The 20,087-nt window shown below is 40.3% G+C and overlaps 1 protein-coding gene across 1 annotated transcript in view; it reads left to right on the top strand.

Moving 5' to 3' along the window:
• Window positions 1-15,135: 15,135 nt before the first annotated feature.
• Window positions 15,136-20,087, top strand: part of LOC148038190 (proteinase R-like) — a 201,946-nt gene continuing 196,994 nt past the window's right edge. The window contains exon 1 of the mRNA XM_087675219.1: window positions 15,136-15,511. Coding sequence (XP_087531345.1) covers window positions 15,186-15,511 — 326 coding nt within the window. The 5' untranslated portion in view covers window positions 15,136-15,185. The remainder of the gene's footprint in view (window positions 15,512-20,087) is intronic.

The following is a 20,087-nucleotide window of genomic DNA, read 5'->3' as shown; positions in this document are numbered from 1 at the left end:
GGGGGGGGGGGGGGGGAGGGGAGGGGATGTGTGGGATCCCCCTTCCCCCAATTTGGGGCTTTGTAGGTATACCATGGCATTGCCTATGAGTGTACCTATATAGGGAGTAGTAGTCACTCAAGCTCTACTTGGGTTGTGCTCTACATGTGATTCCCTATGCTCAGTGCTGGTGAATCCTCACATGTGCTATGCCATGAGGGTGTAGTCTTGAAATGTGCATGTATATTGCATCTTTCTATTTCATGAATATAAGAATCCCTTATTGGTATATTGCGTGTCCCTTTCTGTTGTGACACGTTTGTGCCTCATGATAAGTTACAACTTTAAGTCTCATAAAGATCCATAACACTTCGTATTAGAGCAACTTTGTCATGGAGCAAACTAGCTTGATAAGGGAGCATGCCCATGGCAAAGGGAATCCTGAAAAAACACAAAGCTGACTCATATATACCAACCAAGTTATAAAGGAGCCATGACACAATAGGATATGGTAGCATACCATCCAAGATGGCAGCCACATGAAAAAGCCTCAAGCTACAGAAGGAAACCTCATTCAAAGGGGAATTCGAGCTATGTCACTAGCTCAAAAGCTACCTACAAGGAGAAAGAGCTACTACTCATAAAAAAGATCAAACAAACATGAAAGACAATTAAGAAAGTGAAAAAGACTCACCAAGGAACCAAGGTGCTATGAAATATAAAGGAGAAGGTTGAAGATCTAAACAAAGACCTAGATGAGGTCAACAATTGATCATGGTGCATGAAAGAGAGAGACTGTGGCAAGTTAAGTTGGCCCAAGACCTTGATATGGAGTTGCAAGGAGATATACCCTTTAGGTGTGGGACTAGTGTTAAGGGCGTATATATCAAGCCATGAACCACAGGGGTTCAAAGAAACCAGACAAGATAGATAGAAGAAACAAAAGAACAAAAAATACTATGTGTATTGCTCTTTGATGATCTCTATACATTGTATGTAACCCCACTCCTTGAATTATGAACTTTGTGTTTAAGATGATGGCTTAGAAAAAACTATGTCAAGACAATTTCTTGACCACTCTATGCAATCTGAAACTCTTTGTTATAGTAATACAATGAAAGATTATGCTTCATATATTAACTAAAATATTCATGAATGCTCTATGGATAGGTTAATGTACTTATATAGATATCTTTTCCTTGCTTTTACTTCATTGAATGTGTAACCACACAATGTCCACCTTGCTTGCATATCGTGTTTAGTAACATACAAAGTCCACAAAGATCAAAATCCACTTCATTACCTTGCATAAGTTATTCTCTTGAAAGCAGTCACCTGGATTTGCATCCTTCATTACAATCTCTTACAAACTTTTTGACATATTACCATTGGTAACCAATTCATCATCATCATCAATTAAAGCATTTCCTTTGTATCTCAAGTCATCATTTTCACTACTTCCATTGCTTGTAATGTCGAAGCATAGGTAAAGAATATATCCACATCATTAGACAAAGCATGTATATTATCCTCAAGCAATACATCCTTTGATACCTTTGCATTTGTAATATCTTCAGGAAAAGCTATATCTTCACGCAAAGCATTATCGAGAGTTAGAATCACTGTATCCTCTGTATTCACTATCTAAGAATTGTCAATAGACAAAGCACATGTATGTTGTGCACCCTCACACAATACCTTATTTACATGCACGATCACTGTTTCATTTGCATTCAAAAGCATTGTAGCATCTATACTTATAATCACAACATTATCAAAATGTACTTGCATAATCTCTAGCATACCTGCATCCTCATGTAAAGCATATGTATCATACTTTGCAAGTATATCTAGAATGCCCTCTATCAAAGCAACTTGATTTTTCTCTTTTATTTTTCCTCCTCTTCTTTTTGCTCTTTTTGCTCTTTCTATTCTTTTTTTTTCTCTTTTTGCTATATACTCTCCATATATTGCTCTAGTTTAGGTCTAGTAGGAGGCGTAGACTTCTCACCCCAATAGTTACTTTCTTTGAAATGCCAACATTCCCTTCATCTCTCTTTCTTTTCTATTCTACAATCATTGCACTACAAGGATTTAAGCCTATAGCGACGGCGGGTACCGGCGTCGCTCGGAATAAGGGGCAGAAAAAAGGAAAACTGTGCAAAAAGATGTGCCCGACAATCCTATCTCATCAAAACATAATTCCGACGGAGATAAGACGCGTTTACATGGGAAAAACCCAAAAAATAAACCCGAAAATGGGATCGGAAATTAATATTGGACGAACCGTTCACCGGAATGACATGCAGTAAGAAGGAAAAATGTCCGCAGGAAGGAGTGGCACAGGGTTATCATGTTAAAACGCAGTTCTGGTGGAAGTAGGAGGGGTTCACATGCGAAAAACTCCAAAAATTTGCGTCTTTATTTCGCGTTTTTGCGTTTTGTGTTTTGAGAGCGAGAGCGAGAGAGAGAGCGACCGTCGTGAGAGAGGGAGAGGAAGAAGGCTTGCCGCCGCCGCCGCCGCCGTTGTTCGCGAAGGAGAGGAGGAGCCTTCATTGCGAAGAGGAGCCGCCCCATAGTTGCCATATCTCATCGGTGAGTCTCCCTCTCTTCTTCTTTTGCTTGTTTAGGGTTTAAATCACTTTCTCTTTTGCTTGTTTAGGAGAGGAAATGAGAGAGAAAGAGAGGGAGAGGGAGAGGGAGGGAGAGAAAGAGAAAGAGAGAGGGAGAGAAAGAGAAAGAGAAAGTGAAAGAGAGGGAGAGGGAGGGGGAGGAAATGAGAGAGGGCGAGAAAGAGAAAGAGAGGGAGAGGGAGAGGGAGGGAGAGTGCATTATCTCTCTCCCTCTCCCTTTTGCTTTTGGAGAGTGTTAAGATATATTGTGAGAGGGAGAGGAAATGAGAGAGAAAGAGAGGGAGAGGGAGAGAGAGGGGGAGGAAATGAGAGAGGGAGAGAAAGAGAAAGAGATGTATACTCAAATGGATAGCTTTATGGAGATGTATGTCTACTCAAATGGATAGCTTTTGTCTACTCAAGATGTAGTCCACCTGTGTGTGTATATATTGAAACGATAACATATTCATGATTATGGTAATAGTATGCACTTTGCTTTTTTTATGGGTACCATTACATCAACGACTCCTTAAGAGGGCTAAAAATTGGTCATACACTTTATAAAGTCTAATTAAGAGATTTAAGATGCACGATAATGGACTTATCGATAATGGTATGCAATGTGCTTTACCATGGGCCACGTACATTGGTGACTCTTTAAGATGGCTTAAAATTGGTCATATCCTTCATAATGTCCAAGTAGGGGATCTAATTGTGATATGCATAATTCCTTGTTTTTGTATTAACTTTATAGGCATAACAAATTAGTAATCATGCCAACTAGTCAACGGAAGGACTAAAAGAAAATGATCCCCTAGCTAATGGTCATTATGATACTTCATCAAAATGAACCCAAAAGTGTTGCCATAGAAGAAGAATCCCTTAAATTGAGCATAGGATATTTTCTTCAAAGGTTATGACTATGAGTATAATTGATTGGAACAAATTTTATAACTATGGTACACACACACACCCCCACACATGCACAAACATTTTTACTATTTGATATTGTCTTTGACATGGTAACCTTGTATTACATTGTTGCATTTGATGTCTTCCAATCATTACAATAAAAGTTGATAAATTTCATAGATGGCATTAATTTTTATACATGGACCTAGGACAAAAAAACCACATTACTAAGATGCTTTTTGTTGAGATTGGTTTATTATTAGACTAAGAGATCCTCAATGATACTCATAAATTTTCTATACCATTAATGTTGATGTTGTGCTAGAAAGAATATATGAATATATGATGATTATTTTCTTTAGTTTATTTTATGGCCTCAATAGACCATAATAGAAACACAGAAACACTAGTTTTGCCTAAAATATTCCTACTACTGCATATAACTTCTTGAATTGATTTACATACATATTGATCATTAATTCTTTAGGACTAATATGCAGACATAAGATATACATCATAATCATTTACAAAGCACTGCTCACCTAAAAATTATGAATCAAAATACTCTCAACACGATCGTTCTTGAACAAATAACTTATTATAGATACGACTAATTTCTAGGAAACAAGAACAGAGTAGTAGAATCAAGCATCATCGACCCTATACGGGCACTGCCCTAAAGATCTTTCATTCGTCATGACTGAAAAGATACTTATATTGATTTCATGCACCTACATGCTTACAAGTACTAATGTAGATGATGCAATTTGAGCCCTAACATATGGCACAACCTAGTGTATTACTGGGATAGTCAGGACTCAAAACCCACTAGTATGCAATTAAGTAGTATATAGCATGAAAACTAAGTAGCATGAAGACTAACGCATAGAACATAGTTATACCTTGCTAAAGGCCTTGCATCCCTTAATAAACCACACTGAGCAAGCAACATTGAGTAGAGCCCCTCTAAGATACTCAAAGCTCTCTAGTGCAGTTGTATAAGTGATCCTAGGTGTCAACAAAATGAGACTAAGAAAGAACTATGATGATACAAAGTGGAAAGTGTTATGCATCAAGGGCACCTAGGATTACTTATACAACTAGGATTTGTTAACAAAGTTGTATTTTGTTGACTAGGATTACTTATACTCAAAGCCCTCTAGTGCAGTTGTATAAGTAATCCTAGTAGAGCCCCTCTAAGATACTCAAAGTACATAACCTAGAGACCGTAGCTAGGTATATAAGGTATAATGGCCATACAAGAAGACACCTCAATAATTGACTGATCACCACTAAATCCCAAAGAAGAATCGTGTTCCATCCCCTTCAACTCTATATTCACCTCGTGAAGAACTTCATTAATCATAGCATCCTTGTCACCAATCTTTTTGTTGCAATGATGAAGTAACATATTCATCACTTTTCCTTTTAGCATCTAAGGCATTATCCAATCTTTTAGTCAAGTCCAAACATTTAGTCTCCAACTCATGAACCTTATGAACCAATGCATTTTTTTTCTACAATAATGAATAATTATCTACCGGGACAAACAAATCCTTGAGCATGGTATATGGCCGAGATATAACATCAATAAATCTCTCAACTACTATGTCCCATGCATTTTTTACATCAATCAGTAAAGCATTTCTTATATTTTGAAGTTTAGATTTCAACACCATGGATGCATCAATATCAACCTCAATGTTTTTCAAAATTTGCTTCTCAACCTCTTATAGAGGCTAAAACCTTTCAAGCAAGAGCTTATGGTCAACTTGCAACTTGACATACATCTCCAAAAAGCTATCCATTTGAGCCTCGTTTTTTCAAATTGTATTACAAGTCATTAAATTGTTTGTTGTAACGTAGACAAGATGGAAAACGAAGAAGATCTTGTTGTTCAAGATCGCGAGGTGTATCTTAATCAGCGTGTCCCATGTCTTTGCTCTCAATGCAAGTTGGCAATTAGACGAAAAGGTTGATTGTCTATAGAACACGCACGAGGATTTGGTGAGTTTCAATCTAAGATCATTGATCAGGCGGTTGCGGATTTTCAGTAAACGGTAATTTGAAGTTAATATCAATCATGTATTATACTCGCAAGCTAATTGAATACCATATACAATAAGATTGGGTCTTGCAGGCAAATTTTCTATCTAGGGAGGTGATGCTCGTCCCAAGGGGGAGTGCACCCTTTGCGGCCAATTAGAAGAGTTCGTGGGAGTGCGAGGGATGGAGTGCAGGAGCCAATCCACCACTCGCAAGGCCAATCTATACCGTCAGTGCCAGAGGAGACAGGCAACCTTCCAGACCTACCTACAATCTTGAAGCTTGAGATGGAGGCAATGATCGATGCATTGATTCCCATGGATGTCGAGACTTTTGATCCGCTTAGAGAGGAAGCATCCATACCATTATATGATGGGTGCCGAGTATCTCAACTGAAGACACTACTTGCACTCTTAAGTGTGCAAGCAAAATACGGGTGGAGTGATACGAGTGTGACCGAGTTGTTCAGATACCTTGTATATACGTTTCATTGATTTTTTTTTTCGACACTATTATTACAAACATTTGTGCTTTTTCAAGGTGTTTTATGATTTTTTTCAGGTTATTGAAATATAATATATTACCACCTGCAAATACCATGCCTGAGTCTCGTGATGATGTACGACATGTTTTACGGAAGCTTGGCATGGACTACAATAACATCCATGCATGTATCAACGATTGCTGTCTGTTTCGAGGAGAATACGAGACTATGGAGACATGTCCAAAGTGTGGTGCTCACAGGTATCGACAGGACTTGCAAGGGCAAACCATCCCTCAAAAAGTTCTCAAACACTTTCTGCTCATCCCCCGCATAAACCACATGTTTCGTACGTCCGGCATGGCGAGCTTGACAACATGGCATGCGCAGAATAGGTCCACGGATGGAGTTCAACGAATATCAGCGGATTCGCGCGCATGGAGCCACATTGACTCTACCTTCCCAGGCTTTGCACGAGAGCCAAGGAATCTTCAGCTCGGTCTCGCAATGGATGGCGTGAACCCATTCGGTCTGCGCTCAACTTCTTACAGTGTGTGGCCTATAGTCCTTGTCAACTACAATATCCCTCCATGGCTTTCTACGAAGAAAGGACATCTCATCCTTAGCTTGCTTGTCCCAGGCTGCTACAAAGTAAAAAATATGGACGTGTATCTTCGTCCATTAGTTGATGAGCTTAAGATTTTGTGGGAAGAGAGGGTCACTATGCAAGATATGAGCAGCGCGATGGTCGGTGGTCAGCCAATATTCGAGCCATTCTCATGTGGACGATGCATGACTTTTCGGGATTGGGAGAGTGCTCAGGTGAGCATGCCTCTGTTCTCGCTGGTAATATCTATATTTTATCTCATTCAATCAAGTATTCACTAGGTCGTGGTGTTGGAACATGTCTGGTTATCTCAGGTTATCATGCATGTCCATTGTGCGGGCCACAGTTAGACTCCCGAAGGTCACGAACCATGAAGAAGATGGTATATCAAGGACACGCTGCTTTCTTGTCGGAGGATTATGAACTCAGGGAAGATTTCCTTGGACGAGCTCCAACACGTATGAATGCCGCAAGCTGGTACGAGCTGAAAATGGTCCACGTGGAATCACATCCAAATGGAATGCGGCGGTTCTCAGTTTTCTATGAGTTGCCATATTGGACCCACTTATAGGTCAACCACTTGTTGGATCCCATGCATATTTTCAAGAATGTGGGCAGCTTGTTATGGGACCACATCACAGGAAAGAGAGACACTATAGGGGCACAAATGGATTTGAAGGAGGTAGGTAAGATGGAGGCGCTTTGGCCACAGTCGAGTGCTAATGGTTGCGTGCAGCTTCCTCGCACTCCATGGGTTTTGTCCACTAAAGAAGAGCGCATTGTGAAGCAAGTAATCAAGTCTATCCGCACTTCGACGGGTATGATGCGTTCTCTTAGGTCGGCATTTTCTAAAGACGACCAATTATCAGGGCTAAAATCCCATGATTGGCATAAGATATGTTAGGTTTGTACTACGAATGGATTGTAATTAGCGTGGGCACTTTGCTATTTGGAATGTGGCCATTATTCATAATGTTTTCTCATTTGTGGCAGTTTGTACTACCGATCGCGATCACAGGATGTCTTACTCCAGAAATTCGCGGGGCCATTTACAAGTTGTCGACTTTGGCGCAATGGATCTCACAGAAGGAGATTAAGACATCCTCTATTGAATCCGCGAGGCGGGGAGTAGTGGAGACAGCCTGTCTCTTTGAGAAATACCTGCCCACCAGCATACTCACGATACAAATCCACCTTCTTGTGCATCTTGTGGATGAAGTGGAGATTGCTAGACATGTCCATACGCGATGGATGTTCTTCTTGGAGCGCTTCATGAAAACCCTGAAAGGCTTTGTGCGACAACGAGCTCGGCCAGAAGGTAGCATGGGTAAAGGTTGGTTGGTGTCTGAGGCGCTAGTGCATATTTCACAATGGCTACCAATAGTGGAACCATACAATGAAATGCTATAGTCGCTGAAGGACGATGATAGATTGACTGGAGATGTGGTGGTTGGAAATGGGGTAGAAAAAAGAATGGATGCCTCAATGGAAGAGAAGGTGAATCGCTTTTGTATGTTGCACCATGCCTCTATGGAGACATGGCTTGCCAAGTACCAGATCGCAAGGCAAGATCGAGAGGAAGCGCGAGCTGAATCCCGACGTAGTACGCGTCATCGACCGATTCGATATCCCGAAGGCATGGAGGAGATGCCACGGTTTATGTCAACGCGATGGTTGCATGGAGCCTTGACCGTAGCATCTCGCGAAGGGACAGAGGTCTCAATGGAGGAGTGGGAATTCTTGAGGGGATGTAGTCCAAAGGTGATGAGGGGTTTAGAATCTGTCGTATCTAAATTTTATATGCGACATCTAATTTGAGTATTTCAATGTACAGTACAAAATATATAGTGTAGCGTGGTTGCGCGAACGGCATTTTCGCGTGGAGCGTATTGACAAAATGCGCTCCACAATGGACTGTGGTGTCATGGCAAGGTTCGAGCAAGAGAGCCGGCGACGAGCAATAGATCCAAACACAGTTGTGGATGAGATGGAGTATTTTGGAAACTTGCAAAGTATTATTATGGTGGATTACTGTAGCTTCTCCATGATACTATTCGATGTGCAGTGGTTCAAAGTGGTACTTGGAGGAGCTGGAGCAACAATTCGACGAGGTCCATCTGAATTTCTCGAAATAGATTCCGAAAAAAAATGGACGGATTTGCGCGACACCTTTGTATTGCCGGCCCATTGTGAACAGGTGCATGGAGTCATTTGCTTGCTAATTGTATTACGACATGGTTTATGTCACAATGGTTTGAACTCTCATGTACGTGTTTGTGAACAAGTAATCTTCTATCCAAACCCCCGACAACCTCGATGGTGGTATGTTATACCTTCAACTCCCTGAAGTGCGAGAGTATATGATCAAAGCGATGTTCCGAGCATAGATGAAGATAATATGCAAATAGAGGGGTCGATATTGCAAGGGGTGGAGGCCGTCAAAAGCTTGGAGCCAGCATCAGCTAACAATGATGGAAATACAGGAGTCTAAGAATTCTTTGAGAACGAGGCGGACTCATTCTTTTGTGGTGACATGTCTATCGACCTTTCAATGTATGCAGAGTTGTGTCAAGAGATTAACGTGGGACCATAGGATACTTCATACTTGGAGCATCCACTTACTCAATTTGTTGACCAATCGCTTATAAGGGTACATAAGATATGCATTTTAAGTGAATTTTTTTTTAAATGATTTATATTACTGTGCTTTGTATGATTTAAATTGATCATTCTAACGTTATTTTTTGTCCGTGCAGGTGACATTTTTAGGATAAGTGGAGGGATGAGCGATGAGGAGTTACATGGCATCTTCGTACGCATGTCTCCAAACCAGATCGCCAGATTCAGAGAGATGGCAGACCAGGAGCTGTCTCGTTCTTCGTCAGGGCGCTCTGCTAGATCTGCTTCAGCGCGATCGGATGCTTTGGCTTCGAGCAGACGATCTCAACGCTTACGACTTGGGCCAGAGGGAGGGAGTGCATCGGGATCAGGGGGTTGCTGCAGAGATACAGAGGCAGTGAGCCCGCGATCGACACGGGATACGGGTGCAACTCCTCACTCTCGTGGCTCAGGTGGATGCTGTGCAGACACGGACGCGGTGTCTCCATCTCATCGTTTAGTTGGAGTTGCGTCACCTCCAGGATTTGTCACACCTGTGGGAACGTCTACTCCAGTTATTCCGACTTTTGCGCAGCCGTCAGCACAGGTGGCACCCCTTTGGGTGCCACTCTGAGAGAGATTACCCCCATCGATACACCGGATGCAGAGGGGTCTCCTGGATATGCCCAGGAGTGTGGACACAGATGGAAGAGGACCCATCTTAGGCATACTCCTAGGGGTTATGGATATCTGGTCGATAGTAGGTCAGGAGCCATCATCATGAATGGTGAGGGGAGGAGGGTGATGGCTCTCATGAGAGAGTTGTGCCAACAAGTTTTTCGGCACAACGTCTTGGATCATTGGAAGAACATACCGGAGGGGAGCAAGGACTACATAGTAGCATCCTTGCACGAGGAGTTTCCGGTGCCAGCCGCAGTAGATAGATTCTCTACGGGATGGATGATGGATTGCATGCATGCATACATGTCACATAGACGATCCGATGCACGCAAGGCAATCAAGAGTGGGGCTACAAAGTCCGAGTGGTTAGATGCAGGCAACTGGCGCCGACTGAGGGAGGAGGCTACAGATTCTCCAGGACGTTGGAGTTAGCAGCGTGAGGCGGCGAGGGCACGACTCGAGACCGGAGTGGTCCATCATCTTGGGAGTGGCGGCCACATGACATATTTGGAGGACTTTGTAAGTTTTTCTTTTGTTTTGCTTGTTTATTTTTTTAAAATATTCTTTGTACTGATAATCATGTTTCTAACAACTAGCATTTTATTTTCTTTGCAGCATTTCATTACAAATCGCAATCCGTCTGGCCTTGAGACTCGATATGCAGAGAAGCACGGTCTCAATGCATTGATTGACCGATTGTATAGACGCGGCGGCCCTGTAAGTCACTCATCTTTCTTGCCCGTAGTTACCATGAGATATTTGAATGCATTATTGTATGGTGGACTGATGTGTTGTTTCTTTTTCTACAGAGTCCGTTCGATGCTCCTTTGCGGCGGGACGAGCTTTCGGGGGATGAGGATGCGTAGCTCGCCCTTGGATCCCTCGAGCTCACACACCTTTATTTTTGAGTTGCCTGATCTATGTAGACATATTCTATGTATTAGTGATATCTTGTCATGATTGTACCAATCGCTTTTTATGCGATCATGTATTTATTTCATGTATCAGTTTTATGATTTCAGTATATACATTGTTTTTGTTTGCAAGCGCATTGTACACAGTAGTGCAGAAACTATTTTGTATGGCTCTCATAAAGCACACAGTGCTATTTTACTGCTCGCGTTGCTATTGGCGTCGCTATGCACGTCACAAACCGTCACTATTAGCGTCGGTATTGGCATTGCTGACGCCGATAGCGATGCCAATACCGACGCTGATAGTGACGCCAATACCGACGCCGATAGCGATACCAATACCGACACTGATAGCGGCGGTTTGCGACGTGCATATCGACGTCAATACCGACGTTTCTATGGCATCGTTAATAACGACGCTTTTTGCGACGACGGGGGCAAATTTTGTTGTTTGTATTTTCGTTGCTTTAAACGTCGGTATAAGGCCTATATCTTGTAGTGTTGATCTATTTTGTGTTTTAACCAAAGCACAAATTGAATAGATATCTAAAGGATATTCCCTTCCAATTTGAGCTCTAATAGTCCATCTTAGGTTGCCAGGGACCATATTGTATTAACGTACTAGTAAGAGTTGTCAAACATGGTTTTAGTTAAACAATACTCTCTCATAATACATACATTTTCTAATAAAAAGTAGGAATCGATATCCAATTCACAAGCATGAGTCAAATAAATAACAATTTTATGTACAAGCACCAACCAAAAATTTACAATTCAATGTACAAGCACTAGTCAAATAATTACAGTATGATATGCAAGTAATATGCCAAAAATATTCACAATCCAAGACTATAGTATTTATTTTTAGGTTCCATGTGAAACATATTGTCATTGCATAAGGGTATGTGCATTCGACACTCAAAATGCAGATTGTTAACAACATTCTATACATAGCCAATCCCAAAACTAAGTAAGGATCTTGCTAGCATAAGGCTTTGATATTTCTATCTTTTCTAGATCTATCAACTTTTGAGTGATTAAACAATAAGGGTGTGGATTTTTGAAGCACTTATTTACTGAATCATCAATGTAATTGAAGTGTTTGCTTCATTGAAAAATTGGAACTATTGCAAAAAATCTAAGGAATACTTTGAAAAGACTAGAGTATTTGTTCTTGGTCTAGGAGAAACATTTGAGAATCTTGCTCTAAATATTTTGTGCACTTTCTTTGCATGAGCACACCTTGAGATATAAAGTGTGAAACTGTCTATGCATGAGAGTAAAACCTTAGTAGCTTTTGGTATTAGAATCACTAGCTCTCCAAAATCACATTTTACATGTATGATGCACCTTACATATCATGAAATCTTCTATTTTTTCCTAAAATTGCATACTAGCACACCATTGGGAGGGAATATTAGTGCTCACTAAACATTCTTTCCTAAAAGATATTAGTTTTTGGAATGTGGGACTACATATTATGCAGTAAGTGGTTCCCACTCAATCTCTATCTCTTCCACTTCAATGACTCTATGTTTTCTTTGGTTTACTCTACTCTACTTTTCTTTGTTAGTTCTGACCTTAGAGACAACAATGCTTTGAACAGTGCATCACACACTAATATGGGTATCGATATATGTGGAAACACATTTTGAAATAGGTTGGACTCTTAAGTAGAATACCCACATCCCTTGACTACTAACAATACCAAGAGTAGAATATCTTACAAATAAAGTTATATTACTTAAGTGCAAAAACTTAAACACATAGCAAAACGATACTTCTTGTAGTTGAAAAATTTGAGATACAAGAGATCAAAGAAAATGCTCCATAGGTGACTACATATAAAAATACATGCATGTGTTTGCTACGTAGCATAAAGTAATTATTATCATGTAAGAAGTATTAACAAGCACATAGGTGACCATTAATTAGTGTAGAGAGGAAGGGCTTTATAAGAAGACATTAGACAATCTTCATATAAAACTTGGCACTTCTAGAAAAAAATGGATTTTGCGGTCGAAGTTTAAGACTTGGAAAAAGAAGGGTTAAAATGTTGTTTGGAATGCTACTCTCTCTCAAAAGCTAAACCTAGTTCTTTTGGAAGGTGGTTATGAGCAAATGTGCTATTAGAGATAGGCTTGGCAAATCAATGCAAGTTGTAAGCTATGTGAAAGGAAAGAAGAAAATATTTTGCACTTGCAAAGGAAGTTAGAGTTATGAACAAATGTGCTATTAGAGATAGGCTTGGTAAATCAATGCAAGTTGTAAGCTATGTGAAAGGAAAGAAGAGAACATTTTGCACTTGCAAAGGAAGTTAGAGTTATTTAGAAGGTAGCACAAGTTTGCTTATGACACCAATTTGAGGCTTGGGGCCAAGCCGATTAAATTAAATAATATTTGAAAGTATGGAACCTTTTGAGGGTAGTCACATCATACAATAGATTTGTAAACAATGAAATGAGAGGTTATTTGGTAGGATTCACGCTTTGTTGTCTTTGAATGATAATTAGCCTAAGTTGTAGAAGAAAATACCTTCAAGCCTTTTAGGTTAAAAAATAACACATGCTTGGGCGTTGTATATACCTGCAAGCCTTTTGGGTTAAAAAATAACACATGCTTGGGAGTTATATGTAAAAAGTTTATTAAGGCTTAATGTTGAGTGTTAGAGTTTTGTCATCTCAAAATTACACCTACATGCTTGGGAGTTGTATATAAAAAGTTTATTAAGGCTCAATGTTGAGTTTTGTCATCTCAAAATAACACCTACATGATTATTAAGGCTCAATGTTGAGTGTTAGAGTTTTGTCATTCAAAAGTACACCTATATGATATTTTAACAAATTTACAATACTAACATAGTAAAGTCATGGTTTTATTTGAACTTAGTTATTTGCCAATTGAGTTTATTCACAGTAGTTGGTCCTAGCCAATAGACTTTGTAGATTAAGTTGAATAAAGATGAATATAAACCTTTATTAAGTCTATTAGGCATTCATCTCATGAATTTGTATGGATTTTAAGAACATAAATATGCTTACATGGTTATCTCAAGTCTCTAATGTTCTTAGTAGATTGCTAATAGAGTAAATAAAGTTGAAGTGGAAGCGTCACACAAAGCTTATTTTAAATGTATACCTAACATTGTTGTGGTTATATTAGACTATAAGTGATTTGGGAGAGTGTCTTTGCTTGGAAATGAAGGATGCTTATAGCCTTTTTAATTTTGACAACAATTCTCCCAAAGTATTTATATACCATCAAAGAAACTCAAGTATGTCTTGAATTCATCTAAGGTTTGGGAAATTATTTTGTTAAACATCCATCCTTCCCACCCTATATCAAGGAGGCTTTTTAGCCTTTGAATTTGCTCTCCTACAATAATATAATTGAAACTAAGAGCTTTTTCATAATTTGGATAGGCCCAATGCCCAATTTTTGACGAACTCTAAATTGAACAATACCTTTCGCTATACAAGGATCATTGTATTTGTGAAGGAAGCCATTAGTACTTAATTTTGACAAGGAACTAACACACAAAAAAAACCTTACTTTTTAAATATATGGTGCCTTATGACATTATATTTCAAGATTTGGGCCAAAATCCATTAGCCCAAAGGTTGATAACTGAAGGTATTACTTGCCATGGACTTGACCCCATCAATCATGAGCAGACTTTGCACATGCAACGTCCCTACCACTTGGATGTTAGGCAGTGTTCACAAGAAAAACCCAAGTTTAATCCAAAATGAATTATATGATTAAAAAAGAAATATTCAAAAACCTGGAAATAAGGTTGAAAACCTTGAATTTTATACGATTTCTTACTGATACGAATAATAAATATGTAAATGTGATCTAAATATAGTGGTGTGGAGTTAGAGCTAGGTCGCGCCCAAGGGGGAGGAGGGGTTGGATATCCTCGCAAGCACGTAGTTGCACCAATGAACAACAAGGGGAGTGGGGCGAATGTAGCCTAGTAGTGCTACCCTTGTAAACGTAGGGAAGGAAGGCACTTCCTGAATAGTTTTAGCAGCACTAAGGAATACCGTTGGCTAGCCAGAAAAGTATCATGATCTCATTGGTCCAACATGCATGGCATTTTGCTCCCCACCCAGTCACACTCTTTACTTTTTTGTGTTTAACTGCGACAGAGTAGCGATGATAGAGCTCTCTCTTTGCAAGCTTGCTAGTTGCTTGTGCGACCACATGATAAGCGCCGGTGCGACACGGCTCTTAAATGTTTCTGTATTTGCTACCAAAAAAATGTTTTGGGGCTTGAGGATCCCTCGTAAGGTCTTTTACTATTTAAAGAGACCAACGGTTAACAGACATTCAACCAACGGGGAAATCACATGGACCTTTTCGCTTCCCCATTTGGGCTTTCCATTTTCGTACTTTTCATCATGTCGACGACGAAGAAGGGCCCCTTCCATTTTGGCGCAGGAAAGCTCGGTGACATCATGATGATGCTGCCATCCTCTTATCCTTCTCTCTTCTTCGTCGTTTTTCTCGTTTCCTTGCTTCCCAGCCATCTTTCCATCAATGCGGGCTACAACCGCAATGCTGCCTACACTCACTGCCGCTTTGGAAAAGGATCTATCAAGCTGTATAATTGCCACAGCAAGTACAGGTCGGCGCATGGATATGCCAATATTACGGGACTATTATCTCCAGACAGGTTGGTGAGAGAGAGAGAGAGAGAGAGAGAGAGAGAGAGAGAGAGAGAGAGAGAGAGAGTGTGTGTGTGTGTGTGTTATCAATGTCCTCAGAATGCCTTAAAAATGTACATGTATGGGACAAAACCACAATACCGGTACAATCTAGTCCAGTGTGCCTGATAAGAAGAAAAGAAGGGATAACGGAAACCCGTAATCATAAAATCTTGTTACATACGGTGATGATGCTGCAGCTAGGGCCAGTCATTTGGATACAGAACTGCGACTCTGCCCTCTCGATATACTTTCTGCTTCCTTGCTTACCTAGCACCTTTCTTTAACGACTCCCTGGCAGACCTTGTGGGGGAAGTTACTCAACAACTCAAGCGTGCTAGAGATAGGAATGCATATAGCCAACACATTACTTACAATAATGGGTGTCACTCCTGGAACTGATTACCTTTAGAGCCAAGCGGCTAGACAAGTATAGAAAGGGGGACAATAATAGCCAAGCAACTAGATGAGTATAGAAAGGGAGACAATCCCTGCAGCCTTTTAGAGTTATTTGATTGTTGGATTTGGAGACACACATGATTGCGAGAGAGAGAGAGAGAGAGAGAGAGAGAGAGAGAGAGAGAATTTACGAAAAAAAAAAAAAGAATGAGAATTGAGATCTTAGAAGCAAGTCACTCAAAGGAACTCGAAGGAGCTACACAATAAACTATAAATGAGCTCACCCAAACAACTCAAGTAGAAGAAAAAGTATTTAACCACTTGCATCCCTTTTCTCCTAGCCACTTGTGTCCCTTTTCCCCTGGGCATAGCCTGAAAGCTTTTGCTTTCTTCAAAGTCTAAGGTGAGGTTGTTTGCCTTGTTTTGGGAGTGCAAACATGATGCTAGGATATCCACAATATGGCCATCCATGTAGAGTCATTTTTTCAAAGCAAGAACTGGATGGGTTGAGTAATTTCTTGTAAATTAGACTTCAGCCAAGGGAGCAAGGGGAGGTAATATGAAACCATTGGTACCATGATGGTCTGAGCTATTTTCAATGTTACGTGGAAAGGCCAAGCTTGTGATTTCCAATATGCAAACTTAGTCATAATGCCTGAGGATATTCAATTCATTAGCACTTTAGGTGGAACCTGCGCCCCTAAAGGATAGCGTAGATGCTTGAAAACAGAGCCTTTCAGCATTACCTTTCCTTGCCAGTGTGAAGATCACTCTCAGTGCAACTGCTAAGGGCCGATTTAGATGCATTGTGTGGAGCCCAAAGCAAGGGCAAATAAGTCCCATGTATCCATCACTCTTCGTACATTATTAGGATCAGCCATGAGAAACATGAGACTATCATCTGCCAAAGCTTGGCCAACAAATTGTTCTTGTGAAGGGAGAGAGAATCAGACCAGCTCACCATCAGCCACCATGCCAGGCAACATCATTAGAATGGGATGAGGGGCCAAAGAAAGAATAAAGGACTCAGTGGGGGCAACCTTGCCTAACAGCTGACAGAGGGGAAAGGATTTTGCGATGCCACCGTTGAGTAAAACTCTTGAAGAGGAATCCACATTGATAGTGTTAATAAGTCTAGACATTTTAGGACCAAATCCCATGCATTGCATTAGTTGACCCAAGAAAGACCATTCTAAGTGGTCAAATACTTTTTCTAGATCCAATTGAACAATCACCATTTCTTGCATTATGTAGCAAGCATAATCTATCCCCATTTGGATGTTCAAGATGTTGTGTAGAATATTCCTTCCTTTGATGAATCCATATTATGCAAGATGAACAAGGTCCAAAAGGTATTCATGCAATCTATTAGCTAAGACTTTGGTAAATATCGTTTAATGAGACCCTCCTTCAAGAGTGCAGCATGTTTTTGGTCATTCAAGCCTATTGGCATAAGGTTGTCAAAGGTGTAGCCAATTGAGTTGCATAGGTCTCAAAGAACTTGTTAGTGATACCATGCCACCAAGGGTTCTTGTCTTTAGGCAAATGCAACAGAACTTCCATCACCTCATCTTGTGTTATGTCCATATCCAAACTGTTAGCAACATCTGATGAGACTTGATCTTGAACCAAGTTACAAAATAATGAGCAAGCTGCACAGAGTGTAAGAGGAATAGAGGATTGCGATCCAAGCAAGTCCATGAAATAGGTCATGCACATTTGCACAATTGCTTGAGGATCTATGACTATTTCACCTTCGGAATTGCTTAGGAGAACCACATTTTCCTTGGCAAAGGAAGCATGCAAACATCAATAAAATCTATGTGACTAACAATTATTGTTTTGCAAACCCTCTGATAACATAGCAAGTTAGCTTGTTAATAGGATCTCTTTTGAAAAATATGAATGAGTTGTGTCAATCTTGTAAAGATAGAAAGTAAAAGCGAATCTTGCAGCAAATCCATCAAAACAGAGTATGTCAAAGCTAGGAATTGCTCTACAGCTCGCAACCTTTGCTTGTGGAGGGTAGCATAATGAAATTTATATTGTCTAGCAACCATTGCACATTGCATATCAATAGATCAAGAGAAGCTACCCCTTGAAAATTGATGGAGCAATTAATGTATATAACCATTAAATTTCTCATGCCGAAGGAAAGAGGAATTGAAACGCAAAGGATACTTACTAAAAAAGGATTGAAAGGGATGGACAAAATGCTTATGCATCTTAAGCACCATGGGGAAGTGATCAGAGAAAACATAGCCCTGCAAAACCTAGATTTCCAAAACCTTTGGTAAGAAGGAATCATCATGCATAACATAGAGCTGATCCAATGAGCCGATGCAACTATGGTTAAGGGGAGGTAACCAAGACCACAGATCCCGTTTCAACATTGCTGAAGCAAAGGCGTTCCAATCCTAGCATTTAGGGCCATCATTGAGTCCATGTCTGGAAGTTGAATGAGATGGGTCGACACACATATTGAAATCACCCATGATCAGTCCAAGTCTTCCAAGGGAGATACATGCTCTCAATTGGAACCATAACACACAATGATGAGAAACATCATTAGGAGCGTATAGGCCCACTAGCCATAGCACTTCTCCATCATAAGTAATTTCCATAACTATGAATCTGCCTAATACATCTCTCTTAATCCCTATTGGCTGCAATTTCTCCTAGACAATTAGCAACACACTAGAATGGGTTCTTGTAGGAACACTAGCAAAGCTTGAAGCCATGATAGTGTAGGGTTCTCTATGACTCTTATGGTCGGTTACATAGAAGACATCCCAAGTATTAGAGTGCAAGGTTTGCCACATAGCATGTTGTTTGCTATACAAACAAATACCCTGAACATTCCATGTAGCTATTTTTATGATAAACAAAAAGGAGATGAAGTGCAAGGTCGCAACTGCCTCTTTGCAGCTTTATTTGCCAGAATAGTAGGAACATCCTCATCCAAAAAATTTGTGAACATAGCAAAAGTATTTGTCCCATTACGAAGTGCTTTAGAAGTTGAGGGTTGATCGATATCCACTGTACTACAGTGTGTGTTTGGGGGGAGCACGTAATGGCTCCTGTTGCGCCTTAGAATTAGAGGTCACCTTAGTGCTCAAAGGTGTCATATCAACACCTTGGGACAAAAAATTCCCTTATGGCACTTATAGATGTGCAGGGCATTTTGTGCATCCTCCAAGGATCCAGTGTTCTGAACATCATTTGACTTTTTGCCTTTTTCTGAATGCACCTCTTGCCAGTCATGGGCAACATCAGTGGGAGATGAAAAGAGTTGTTTTCCTTTGTCCAAATTTTTTTCCATGGATTGGGCATCTATATACATATGTGAGGTAGAACCATCCTCTTGTATAGTAGGAACATCATTTGCATGTCTTGTTTCTTCTTTCCTTTTAGTACATTCTTCCATAAAATGACCTAATTGTTCACAATTGAAACAATGTCCCGCAAAGGCTCCCTTTTTGAGGCGGAAGTGCTGGGCATGCATACCATGGGAATTCGAATGTAGCCAAGTGGGATACTTGTGAGAGGTACAATCCTTCACTTCCACTCAAACTGGGCATTCTTGTTTTGGCAGTTTTGTGAAGTCTGCCATTGGTCACCATGGAACAATATGCACTAGTTTGTGATCATAAAACAATGATAGCTTGCTTAAAAGCACATTATGTGGATGAGGGGATTGGAACATGACCTCATAAAAACCCCCTTGGGTCCACAAAAATTCCTTGAACATAGTCCTCTTGCACAATGCTCATCAACCCCATGAGCATATAGAAGACATTATAGGAATTTTGGCAATAAAAAACAAGATGACCCCTTTTTCATGAAAGGAGTAAAATAATTGCAGCACCTTCTTTGTATCCATAGTAGACGAGGACATCACTCTTATCAAAGTCATGGTGATTATTTTGATTATGTGTGAGGGTAGACAGCCCTATCTTTGATTGCCAGGTTCTTCCTTGAGACTCAAGGTAGTAAGCATGGGAACACCAATATTTCTGCTTCATGGTGGCACATGGTTAATGCTGAACAGCCTCTTCATTTTAAGTCTTCCATGCTTTTGAATAATTTGGTCCACTCCTGGAAGTCGGTCCTTGCTAAATCTTCTTGGCAACCACCTTTGGATCG

Source organism: Lygodium microphyllum, chromosome 3 (assembly GCF_053477565.2).
Source record: "Lygodium microphyllum isolate KBCC chromosome 3, Lygodium_microphyllum_v1.1.10, whole genome shotgun sequence".
NCBI classification, from domain to species: domain Eukaryota; kingdom Viridiplantae; phylum Streptophyta; class Polypodiopsida; order Schizaeales; family Lygodiaceae; genus Lygodium; species Lygodium microphyllum.
The sequence above is the reverse complement of the archived record's forward strand: the minus strand, read 5'-3'. Positions and strand labels throughout refer to the sequence as shown.